The sequence below is a fragment of the Poromitra crassiceps genome, assembly GCF_964638095.1.
Source record: "Poromitra crassiceps genome assembly, chromosome: 30".
Classification (NCBI taxonomy): domain Eukaryota; kingdom Metazoa; phylum Chordata; class Actinopteri; order Beryciformes; family Melamphaidae; genus Poromitra; species Poromitra crassiceps.
This window is the reverse complement of record NC_139652.1, coordinates 3,484,840-3,497,339: the sequence shown is the minus strand read 5'-3', so window position 1 is coordinate 3,497,339 and position 12,500 is coordinate 3,484,840. Positions and strand designations below refer to the sequence as shown.

General features: G+C 44.3%; 1 protein-coding gene across 1 annotated transcript in view; it reads right to left on the bottom strand.

The window, feature by feature from the left end:
* The window catches only part of carmil2 (capping protein regulator and myosin 1 linker 2), a gene marked incomplete at its 5' end in the record, with an annotated part of 82,099 nt that overhangs the window by 52,330 nt on the left and 17,269 nt on the right, over positions 1-12,500 (bottom strand). The window contains 10 exons of the mRNA XM_083663281.1: positions 2,592-2,669; positions 2,970-3,079; positions 4,499-4,585; positions 5,753-5,847; positions 6,325-6,413; positions 7,696-7,771; positions 8,651-8,724; positions 9,117-9,187; positions 10,187-10,275; positions 11,626-11,747. Coding sequence (XP_083519407.1) covers positions 2,592-2,669; positions 2,970-3,079; positions 4,499-4,585; positions 5,753-5,847; positions 6,325-6,413; positions 7,696-7,771; positions 8,651-8,724; positions 9,117-9,187; positions 10,187-10,275; positions 11,626-11,747 — 891 coding nt within the window. The remainder of the gene's footprint in view (positions 1-2,591; positions 2,670-2,969; positions 3,080-4,498; positions 4,586-5,752; positions 5,848-6,324; positions 6,414-7,695; positions 7,772-8,650; positions 8,725-9,116; positions 9,188-10,186; positions 10,276-11,625; positions 11,748-12,500) is intronic.

Genomic DNA, 12,500 nt, shown 5'->3' with positions numbered 1-12,500 from the left:
TGTCGGCAACTAAATCATATGGAGGGGCTATTGCAGCGGAGACGGAGGGGCTCAATTGTGGCAGCAGATTGACTGCTGTTCACAGGCACAGCTAACGTTATGCTTCATGCATATCGATGCGATTTCCATTTCCCCATGACTTCTTCTCTCTTTTTTCCTCGCCTTTCTCTAATCTGGAGAGCACTGTCGCCACCTAATGGGTCCCTAAAATAGCTTTTACACATTCAACATCCACCATACTTTCACAGGATCTGGCTTTGATCCACGTCCCACCGTCAAAAAACGCAATTGACGAACATACTCGTCCTTGGCACTCTACGTTACTAAAGCCCTTTTCCCACATGCGCTTTGTACCGCAAAATGACCGGTACGTGGTCTAATGCCTGCATGTGAGAAAGGCGCCGTGCCGGTATAAGCGCGACCCCGTCGTCGCGGAGATTTCACCACTTTCCAGCCTGTCAGAAGAGCGGTATGCGCTTTAGCGGATACTAGTGAGAAACGGGTGCAGTCATTTTCCGCGACACTCTCATGGGCGAGGTGTACACACGTTGCTTAATGTTCCAGCGGGCATAATCTAATCATTCGCGCACATTAAAGCAAACTGGCGAAATGATCTTGTGATAATAAGAGCAGTAGCCTATGTCAGCTTCATGTGTGGGTGTGCTGTGCTGATTTTCCCCTCTCCTCTCTGCTCGCTCTCTGGCCACAGTCCTCTTCAGTCACAGCCCGACAGGGCAAATGCATGAAGCGAAAGTGGAAGTATTTTGCTTACGTTGCCGACAGCGAAGGCAAGCCCGGACACATCAAATGAAGCCAGTCTGTAAAAAGTGCTTCAACGCGATGCAGGTGAACGGATAAACAAGCAAACTTATTTCACCATTCAGAGTTTTGCCGACACGTCACTCCCCCACTCGCTCTGCAGTGCCGCCCCCCACATACAGGCAATTTCGCTGATAGATTCCCACATGCGCGAGCCGAAGTGTGAAGGGAAATGTCCGATATTGACTTACAGGTAATTTTCCGGTACGCATGTGGGAAAAGGGCTTAAACGAATTGACGAACATACTCGTCCTTGGCACTCAATGAGTTAAATGTGGATACTGTGACTCCACCTCCTCCCACGATGCTCTTTTGAGGCCAAAAGTAGGGAACCAGATTCTGCACAGTAGCTGTGTTGTGTGAGGTCCCCGCCCCTCTAAACTTATGTAGCTGCTGGTTCTAGCTTTGCAGTGTGTTGTCTATTTATATACAGTCAATCCTCTAGCGCTGTAAATATGTGCACTTTAAGTTCTACTACTTTTTTTTGTCAAAAGGAACCATGTAGATTCCCACTATGAGGTCAGTTTATCAAAATGACGCCTGTATGGAAATCTGATTTTCGTTGTCGGAGATCAGGAGGAACCGGGGGCCAGTCGGCCCGGTCATCTCAGCTCCTAGCAGCCAGACTCCGGGCTGCTCGAGCTGGGCAACTTAACCTCGTCATATTGGGGGGAATTATCCGATGAACTGATCTTTGCAGCTCTGTGTTGATTAGATGAACTGATCTTTGCAGCTCTGTGTTGATTAGATGAACTGATCTTTGCAGCTCTGTGTTGATTGTTGATTAGCTAATGTTTCCGTGGCATGGCTGGAGCAGCTCGTTTCTGATTGGCCGGCAATGTGCATTCAAACTGTAACGCACATGTAGTCCGGCTCAAGTCTGATCACGTCGTGAACTCATCCGCTGCCCAAAACCTCCACAGCCTAATAAAACAGCACAGCTAACGCGTTCAACTCGCTACTCCGCTTCTAGGAGCTGAGCGGACTAGATTCCCTGCTCCATACCAGCTCGTATCCAAGGTTCGTCCTATTTACTGGAAGAGCGAACAACGTTTCCATTGCATGAGAAGCTTACGGGCATGGTAACGATTGTTCAGGTATTATATCAGTTTTCCAAGTGTTTCTAGGTAAACAGAGTTATAGCTTGTGGAACACTTTAGATTCTGATTGCTAAACTTGCACTAAAAATGTGCGATTGCTTTTATCTTTTATGTTATACTATACTACAAACCATCACTGATCACATCATGGAGTGCTCGAGTGAAATCACTCAGCGCACAATTGCTCAACTTCGCATCACTGATAATGATTATGATTAGTGATCACTAGTGAGAGAAAAGTAGTCTGCACATTGACTGATGATGTAATAGACACTGTGACATCATCAGTGACATCACAATCGCTCGAATGACCATCACTGATGATGATGATATGATGATGATGATCTTATATTGTTGGAAAATGAGCATGGTATAAGCGGGATAATCAACTCCTAGGTGTGAGTTAAATGATTTGAATGCGCTGCGTGGAGGCAACCAGGTTCTTCGCCTCGCCGCCGTGCCTTAAAACCATTTAACACACCTACTCATCGGTTATCCCTCACATAATGGATATGGACTCTTGGGTCCAGAGTGATGGATTTTACGGAAACTACTTCTACAGAGAATGCAAAATAATAATGATGATAATGATAATGATAATGACAATGATAATGATACTAATAATAATGATAATGATAATAATGATAATGTGAAACTGTGTTGATGGCTGACCGTGTCCAGAGGGCAGTCGGTACCACTGAGGTCCAGATGGCACAGAGAGTTACAACTGCCCAGGAACCTGAAGAGAAACTGGGACACACATTCAGAAAAATCACTATGTAGGCAAAGCATCTGATGAGACAAAGTGGGTTTTAGATTAATTTCATTTCAGGCATAGCTTCCCCAGCGCACGCACGCACACACACACACACACACACACACACACACACACACACACACACACACACACACACACACACACACACACACACACACACACACACACACACACACACACACACACACACACACACACACACACACACACACACACACACACACACACACACACACACACACACACACACACACACACACAGCGTGGTGTACCGTAGCCTCCTCGGTAGCCAGGCTGCCCGGGTTGCCAGACAGATCCAGATGGGTGAGAGAAGCTGAGAGGAGCTGACAGGCAGACAGTTCCTGAGACAGACAGCCCAGACCTGGCAACACAGAGTGACAGACAGGTGTTGGGACATATAGGGTCTGTCTGTATCTCAAGTGAGCTCCTATCACCTAGCTACCTAACTAGATACTTGATTCATTAGGTAACTAATGTTAATATAGGTGGATGAAAAATAATTTGTTTCAGACGTCCTCATGCTTGAAGGTAGCATTGCACGCGACAGGTCACACTGGTGCTGTTTCCATTGAATATACAAGATTTTTTCTGACCAAGATTGATCAAGTTGAATCACAAAGCATTTGGCAATAAATGTGTATAAAACGGCATGGCTGGGGGCTGTTTTCTCTAACGTTATACTACTTTTATAATCCAGAAAGGTCCAGGTTTCACAGGCTACCGTGAACACTTTTAATTTGAAGGCGAAAAAGGGAAATGGTACATATGAACTGATAGAATTGACAGACCAGTGTCAATTCAATCTACGAATACACCATTTCCCCTTTCCGCCTTCAAATTAAAAGCGTAAAACCCAGCGGATGAAAATATTACAAACGCTAAATGGGAAGTAATGACAGCTTATCATTTAATAAAGCACAGTTAAAACGAACTCCACTTACACTTGAAGGTTTGCAATGTGCTATCATCCTGGCTGTGTAGTCCTGCTTTGGGGCGGGCGGAGCGAGTTCTCTAACGTTAATTATTGTGTATTTCTTATGTATTCTGATGAGATGTGATGTTGTAAGTCGCTTTGGACAAAGGCGTCTGCTAAATGCAATAAAGTAAAGTAAAGTAAAGTAGTTATATTAGCAACCTAACTAGTGGCTGCTGTCCAGAACACCGTCAGGTAAGATGCTTCCTACTATTGTTCAAAAGTGACTTTCCTGACACTGTACAAACATCTGACTGCACTAAATTTAAGTAAAGGCTGACGTTAATGACTATCCTAGAATAAAAACGAAAAGAAAGTGAAATATGTTTGTTATTTAGCCAACATTGTTTCACTTTTTTCTGATGCGGTCGGCGTTGTGGGCGTCGCCATTAGGGGCTCGTTTGCGCTTGCTTCGTTCTTCTTCGTCGGTTGTAAGGGTCGCAAAGTATCATGGGATACCCTAACCCACCAAAGTGTGCATGGTATGGTTCCTCGAAAATTATCCATAACCAGGTACCTAGAAAGGTTGCAAATTCAGTGAACTTATGTATCAAACTGGTTTCAGACAGCCTACTTACAACTTCTTACCTAGAAATGCCACCTATAAAGCTCGTTCACTTGAGAATCAGACAGGCCCATATAGAGCTGAACAGTCACGTGACATTTCTTAAAATAAAGATGGGGGAGACGGGGTGGAAACACTTTGGTGTATGCACTGCACGCAATTGGAACGTCAAAAGTTGTGTTATTTGTACGCAGATTGAAGAGAACGGGCTTGTGTGTGTGTGTGTGTGTGTGTGTGTGTACCTCTGGCAGACATAGACACCCTGGACAGAGAGAGGTGTCTGAGACCCACAGCTAGTTCCCCCAACTCCTGACTAAGGGCTATCACACCTAGGAACACACACACACACACGCGCACACACACACACACACACACACACACACACACACACACACACACACACACACGCACACACACACACAGTCACACACACACACACACACACACACACACACACACACACACACACACACACACACACACACACACACACACACACACACACACAGTCACACACACAGACACACACACAGACACACACACACACACACACACACACACACACACACACACACACACACACACAAAAAACAACAAAATGTCAAGTAGGCCTTCTTATTCAATATCTCTAAATACAAAGTATGATGCCATAAACTTCTAGTTACTGAATTATTACTGATAAAGCTGCACTATCAAATTGTTGCATGTTAGTGGTAATAAGAGGTAACTGCCTCCCTTTTGGATAGGATTTTTCTTTTTTTGATCCAAGTCATACAAATACATACATGAAATGAAACTATGAAACTTTCATGAGAAACATCATAGAAAACAAAAAAGATGCATCAATAATAATAATAACAGAAAATCCAAAGGTATACAAGAATAGGCTTGGGGGGAAATACTGTATGAAATGGCAACAGTTTAAAGTTTAAAGTTTTGGGGCGATTACGTCTTTTTTAATAGAATCTATATAACTATATTTTTGATTAGAAAACCTGCTGGTATGAATGTGCTATTTACCCATAAAGGTAAAAAAGAATATATATATATATATATATATATATATATATATATATATATATATATATATATAATGATTTTGAATGTCTTCATCTGTAGCTCCAAATAAGACATGTTTCAATTCAAGATTAACTGGAATATTGACATTATGAAGTCCTTTGTCGAGTCCCTCCAAAAAAGGACAGCTATAACGGCAATCCCAAAAGAGGTGACACAATATTATGTTTCATCTCGTTACAAAAGCAACATTTTGTGTCTAATAAGTCAACTTTGGATTGAACTAAATTCATTCATAATTATTTCAAGAGATATCCATTTCACTTCATTTGAATCTTGGGGACTTCAATACCCAGAAATCCTGTAAGGTGACATCACTAAAGTCAGCACAGCTCATGTTTTCCAGCCTGGCTGCTCTGTGATGCCGTTCATTCTGCTTCTGCTTCTTCCATTCAGACGCACTGGAGCAACAGCTCTACCTTTGTCTTCAATCTGATTGGCTGACAGGTTGATGGAGTGCAGGGGGGAGGAGGCGTGGTCTCTTAGGGCAGCCGCCATTTTGACGGCAAAGTCTCTGCGACAGAATAACAGCATGACCCACGTTTGTAGTACTTGTGCTTTGGCAACATTGTTAGTCTCTATAAGCGTCTTTGAATTGAATTGAATTGAATTGAATTGAATTGAATTGAAGCCCAAAAAGATGACAGCTTTGAAATGACAATAAACTTTCAAATGTACAAAAGTGTAGGGAGGACATGAATGCAGCATGGTTACATAATGTGCAGGAGGCTGGAAGAGATGAGGACAGAGTCAGTAACACCACTCCACTACCTACACACTCACTCAGACTCTCTCTCACACACACACACACACACACACACACACACACACACACACACACACACACACACACACACACACACACACACACACACACACACACACACACACACACACACACACTCACTCACTCAGACTCTCTCACACGCACACACGCACGCACCCACACACTCACTCACTCACTCACTCACCCACTCACTCACTCACTCACAGTTTGAGTCCACTGCCCTCCAGGGACAGCTCCTCCAGACCGGGAGACCTGGAAAGCAGGAAGATGAGCTGCTGCTGGACATCTGCTGACTGGACAGAGAGGAAGACAGAGACAGAGAGACAAAGAGAGAGAGAGACAGATAGAGAAAGGGAGAGAGAAAGAGAGAGACATAGAGAAAGACAAACAGAGAGAGAGAGATAGGGAGAAAGCCAGACAGAGAGAGAGAGAGAGAGAGAGAGAGAGAGACACACACACACACACAGACAGAGAGAGAGAGTGAGAGAGAGAGAGAGAGAGAGAGAAAGGGAAGAAACAACAATACTCAATTTGGGTCCTAGGTAGGATAAAGCAGCCTGGTCGTCACAATAATATTTCAGCATTGTACGATTCTGCAATCCACAGATACGTTTCTGAACCAAAAGTATGTTGTATATCACATCTGTAGCTATGTGTACATCAATGTTATCCATGATGCCATGGAGTCTGCTACTGAACATGTTATCATGATGCCATGGAGTCTGCTACTGAACACAGTGGTCTGCTACTGTGGTCATGGTGGATGGAGGGCGTAAACACACCAGAGAGCTGTGTTCAAGTCCCGGTGTGTTCAAGGTGAACATTTGTGTTATTTAAAGCTAATCCAAACCACAACCCTAACCTTAACCAAGGTGTCTTACTATCCAAACCATAACACTAACCTTAACCAAGGTGTCTTACTATCCAAACCATAACCCTAACCTTAACCAAGGTGTCTTACTATCCAAACCATAACACTAACCTTAACCAAGGTGTCTTACTATCCAAACCATAACCCTAACCTTAACCAAGGTGTCTTACTATCCAAACCATAACACTAACCTTAACCAAGGTGTCTTACTATCCAAACCATAACACTAACCTTAACCAAGGTGTCTTACCACACTAACCTTAACCAAGGTGTCTTACTATTCAAACCAGAACCCTAACCTTAACCAAGGTGTCTTACTATCCAAACCATAACACTAACCTTAACCAAGGTGTCTTACTATCCAAACCATAACACTAACCTTAACCAAGGCGTCTTACTTGCCTAAACAACCAAACCGTTGTTCGAGTTGTTTTATTTGCGTTGACCGTTGGAAAGGCAGTGAGGTTTTCAAATTAACTTCCGTTTTGTTTTAAATTTACAAGGAGATTGACGCTTTGCAGAAATGTAAAATGTTTCACATTGAACGTTGAGACTGTAGCTTATCCGTGGATTGGAGAAATGTTCAATGTTGACAATGGGAAAGAGTGAAGTGTGATGTAGCCTGATGTAGCTCAGCCTGTGGGGGCGCTGTTCCAAACAATATATACATGACATCAAGCTCATAAAGAAATATGACAGTGTACCAGTCGGAGGTCTTTGCAGTAGATCTTGTTAAACCACTGGTTGTAGGACAAAGCTGCTACTGCTAAAGCCAAATCCCTGAGGAGAGGAGAGAGAAGAGAGGAGAGAGAGAGAAGAGAGGAGGAGAGGAGAAAGAGGAGAGGAGAGAGGAGAGGAGAGAGGAGGAGAGGAGAGAGGAGGAGAGGAGAGAGGAGGAGAGGAGAGAGGAGGAGAGGAGAGAGGAGGAGAAGAGAGAGGAGGAGAGGAGAGAGGAGGAGAGGAGAGAGGAGAGAGGAGAGAGGAGAGGAGGAGAGGAGAGAGGAGGAGAGGAGAGAGGAGGAGAAGAGAGAGGAGGAGAGGAGAACGAGGAGAGGAGAGAGGAGGAGAGAAGAGAAGAGGAGAGAGGAGAGGAGAGAGGAGAGGAGAACGAGGAGAGGAGAGAGGAGAGAAGAGGGAGGAGAGAGAGGAGAGGAGAGAGGAGAGGAGGAGAGAGAGGAGAGGAGAGAGGAGAGGAGGAGAGAGAGGAGAGAGCAGAGAGGAACAGAGAAGAGAAGAGAGGAGAAGAGAGGAGAGGAGAAGAGAGGAGGAGAGGAGAAAGGAGAGGAGAAGAGAGGAGAGGAGAGAGGAGAAGAGAAGAGAGGAGAAGAGAGGAGGAGAGGAGAGGAGAGGAGAGGAGAGAGGAGAGAGAGAGAAGAGGAGATAGGAGGAGAGGAGAGAGGAGGAGAGGAGAGAGAGAGAAGAGGAGAGGAGAGGAGAAGAGAGAGAAGAGATGAGAGAGGAGGAGAGGAGAGAGATAGAAGAGGAGAGGAGAAAGGAGGAGAGGAACAGAGAAGAGAAGAGAGAGGAGAGGAGAGGAGAGAGGAGAGAGAGGAGAGAAGATGAGAGAGAAGAGAGGAGAAAGAAGAGAGAGGAGGTTATGAATGGAGAATGCATGTATAAGTCAGACATGTCTGAAGGAGATAGTCTACTGTAGCTCACCTGCTGTCTAAGTGACAGAAGTCGTGCAGGTTGAACTGTCGCCAGTTGTGGATGCGGTAGATATTGTCAATATCCTGGCAAAAAGGTAAAGGTAAAGGTAAAGTCCCACTGATTGTCACACAATGTGTGAAATTTGTTCTCCGCATTTGACCCATCCCCTGGGGGAGCGGTGAGCGGCAGCGTGCGCCGCGCTCGGGAATCACATGGTGATTTAACCCCCCAATTCCAACCCTTTGATGCTGAGTGCCAAGCAGGGAGGCAATGGGTCCCATTTTTACAGTCTTTGGTATGACTCGGCCGGGGATCGAACTCACGACCTCCCAGTCTCAGGGCGGACACTCAGACCACAAGGCCACTGAGCTGGTAATCATAAGGATGTAATCATAAGATAGAGAAAATATTTAAGTGTATGTATATATATATATATATATATATATATATATATATATACCGGTACATGGCTTACCCATTGAATCTCCTCTCTAGATGGCATCTCATTGAAGTCACACAGAGCAGCATAGGTATCAGAGAATCCTCCTGTGGATACACACACAAACACACTTTATACTGAACTAGTATACCCGGGATGCAAACACATACACTTTATAACAACTAGTCCATACCTGTTTCCATAGCGACAGTTTCTACTGCAGATGGTAAATAAACTGACTGACTCTTATTTGAAGCGATTACAAAAAGTCTTTATGGATAACTCCATATAAAACTAGAACGACTGCAAGGCAGACTTATGCCTCCGCCATTAGTTCATTCTTGAGTCCAAATCGCCATTTGAGGCAAATTGGAAGAAATTCCGTCAAGGCGCTCCTGAAATATTGCGTTACAGAGCTTGGAAATTGGGTGTGTGAGAGGTCACAGTGACCTTGAACTTTGACCACCAAAATGTAATCAGTTCATCCTTGAGGCCAAGTTAATGTTTGAGGCAAATTTGATGAAATTCCGTCAAGGCATTCCTGAGATATGGCGTTAACAAGCTTGAAAATGGCGTTGGAGAGGTCACAGTGACCTTGACCTTTGATCACCAAAATGTAATCCTTTCATCCTTGCGCCCAAGTGGGCGTTTGAGCCAAATTGGCAGAAATTCCATCAAGCCGTTCTTGAGATATCTCTTTAACGAACTTGGGAATGGCATTCGTGAAGTCACAGTGACCTTGACCTTTGACCACCAAAATGTAATCACTTCATCCTTGAGTCCAAGTCGATGTTTGAGAGAAGTTTGATTAAATTTGGCCAAGGCATTCCTGAGATATCACGTTAACAAGCTTGAAAATTGCGTTCGAGAGGCCACAGTGACCTTGACCTTTGACCTTTGACCACCAAAATCTAATCAGATCATCCTTGAGTCTAAGTCGATGTTTGAGGCAAATTTGATGAAATTCCGTCAAGGCGTTCCTCAGATATCGCGTTAACAAACGTCGTACGGACGGACGGACAACCCAGATCCATAATGCCTCCGGCCTGGCTATCGCCGGCGGAGGCATAAAAATAAACCAACATAGGTGAATGAAACGTACGTACCACAGGACCCAGGCAGCTGCTCGTCTACTAGACTGGTCAGTGTGGACAGTCTCTGCTGGAGTTCTGGAGGAATCTTCTTCAAAAGACTCCTGAAGGCACACACAGATATAGAGGGCCATGCACATAAACCCCTCAAAAAAGTTTCATGTCTCTGTTGTCACTGTATCCTCAGCATTGTCCCTTATCTTATTGGAGAGCCTGTTCTTTTCCCTTAATAATGTCTTATCTGTATGGACCATGCATTTGTGGGATGAGCAGCACAGCTGATTGTGTGGGTCGGGCCCAAGTTAAATGTGGGAAATGTCCCTGCCAAAGTCAAACCGTGTATTCATTCTCCTGTTGGTATTGACTGTATTGTTGCCCTGGTACCATCTCCAAACTCAAGGCCAGGTTCTGTGACACCGCTGATGTCAAAGACAGACCTCGCATTGGGGGTTGGTCCAGAATGGTTGGTCCAGTCCCACGGGGGGTCATTTTGTTCGGCCACAGCTATGCCGTTCTAAGTGCGATCCGGCTGAAACTTGGAGGAAGTGTAAAGAGCACCCATTCGGGGTGAGCTGATGGAGCCAGATCTTTTAATTAGGTAATCGCCCTAATTACCTAATGATGTGATGTCATATGATCAGTGTCCACTACTCTGAGTGAGTGAGTGAGTGAGTGAGTGAGTGAGTGAGTGAGCTGAATTGTGTTCGGTCACAGCTATGCCATTTTACATGCGATCTCGCTGAATCTTTCAGGAAGTGTAAAGAGCCCCCCTGCAGGTGACCTAACAGAGCCGGATTTTTTTATTCAGTAATCCAAAAATTAGTGGCCAAAATGCCTCGACACAGGTTCAGTCCATGGAGAGCTCCTGAGGGGAGCAGCATACCCCATTTACACCTGGTTTTTAAATGCCACCTGTATCCAGATATGTTATCTGGATACAGGTCACATTTAAAAACCAGTTGTTATATGGGGTGAAAGAGATCTGGACACAATGTGAGCCATACTACCTCCAGATGTGGTCAGGCAGATCTGATCACATCCTGATCACGATGCATTTACACCTTGCATTAGCATGCATTTCTCCTTATCCAGATAACATCCAGATAACGTATCCAGATACAGCTCACATTTAAGAAACAGGTGTAAAAATCAGCCAGTGACGTATGGAGCAGCACACCGATGAGCCGAGTTGTAAACAGCCAAGTGTACTATGAAACCCCTCTGGGGAGGGAGAGGAGAGGCTGCAGGCCAACTCTGACTAAATGGCCAGCGACACAGGGACGGTATTCTGCTAGTACACAGACAACAACACAAAGATCGCACTGAATTGAAGAGTGAAAATGTGAAAATGATACGATCAGCTTGTCCCAGGAAACCTGTCTGGATTTCTCATAATAACATAATAATAAATACATGTTAACGTGCTGGTTGCAGAATATGTTAATGAGACCCACCCCGGTGACGAATCAGGGAAGATCTTCTTCAGTGAGTGGGTCACGTGACTGACCATGGCCTCCAGGGCTTCCACTTGCGATACGCTGAAAGAGAATGTCTCTCTGTCTGTCTCTATGACAATCTGCAACACACGCACACGCACGCGCACGCACGCACGCACACACACACACACACACACACACACACACACACACACACACACACACACACACACACACACACACACACACACACACACACACACACGATCAGATCATGAGCCCAAAGGTGCCATAAACACCATAGTCTGTTATGAACCTTTCATAATACAAGAAATACTCTCACACTATTTGACCTCTCACATACACCAGTATTGATCTCTCCTTGACTGTCTATTACGCCTCATATTTTAACCAGAGCATATTTTGTTTTATGAATATGTAAATGCTGAATATCTCAAAAGAAGAGAGCCTCTACTTTCATAGAAACAACAACAACATTTTATTCTAGCTTCATCCGTTCTTTAGTTTCCTCAAAAAACAAAATGCACTTTTGTAAATGATATTCATATTCATATTTACTTCATACGTACTTTAAATATGCAGATGATACAGCATTAGTAGGGCTTTTAAAAGAGGGTTTTGAGACGGAGATACAAGGTTTTATGGAGTGGTGCTCTGATGTGTTTTCTTGAGGTCATCGTTAAGAAAACCAAAGAGATGGTCATAGATTTTAGTCAGAAAAAGATCATGAGCTTCCCCCCCCACCAAGATGAATGGACAATTAGTGGAACAGGTCAATTAGTGGAACAGGTCAATTAGTGGAACAGGTGTCTACTTATAAATGTCTTGGTGTTGAAATCCATGACTGTTTAAGGTTCAATGAATGTGCACAC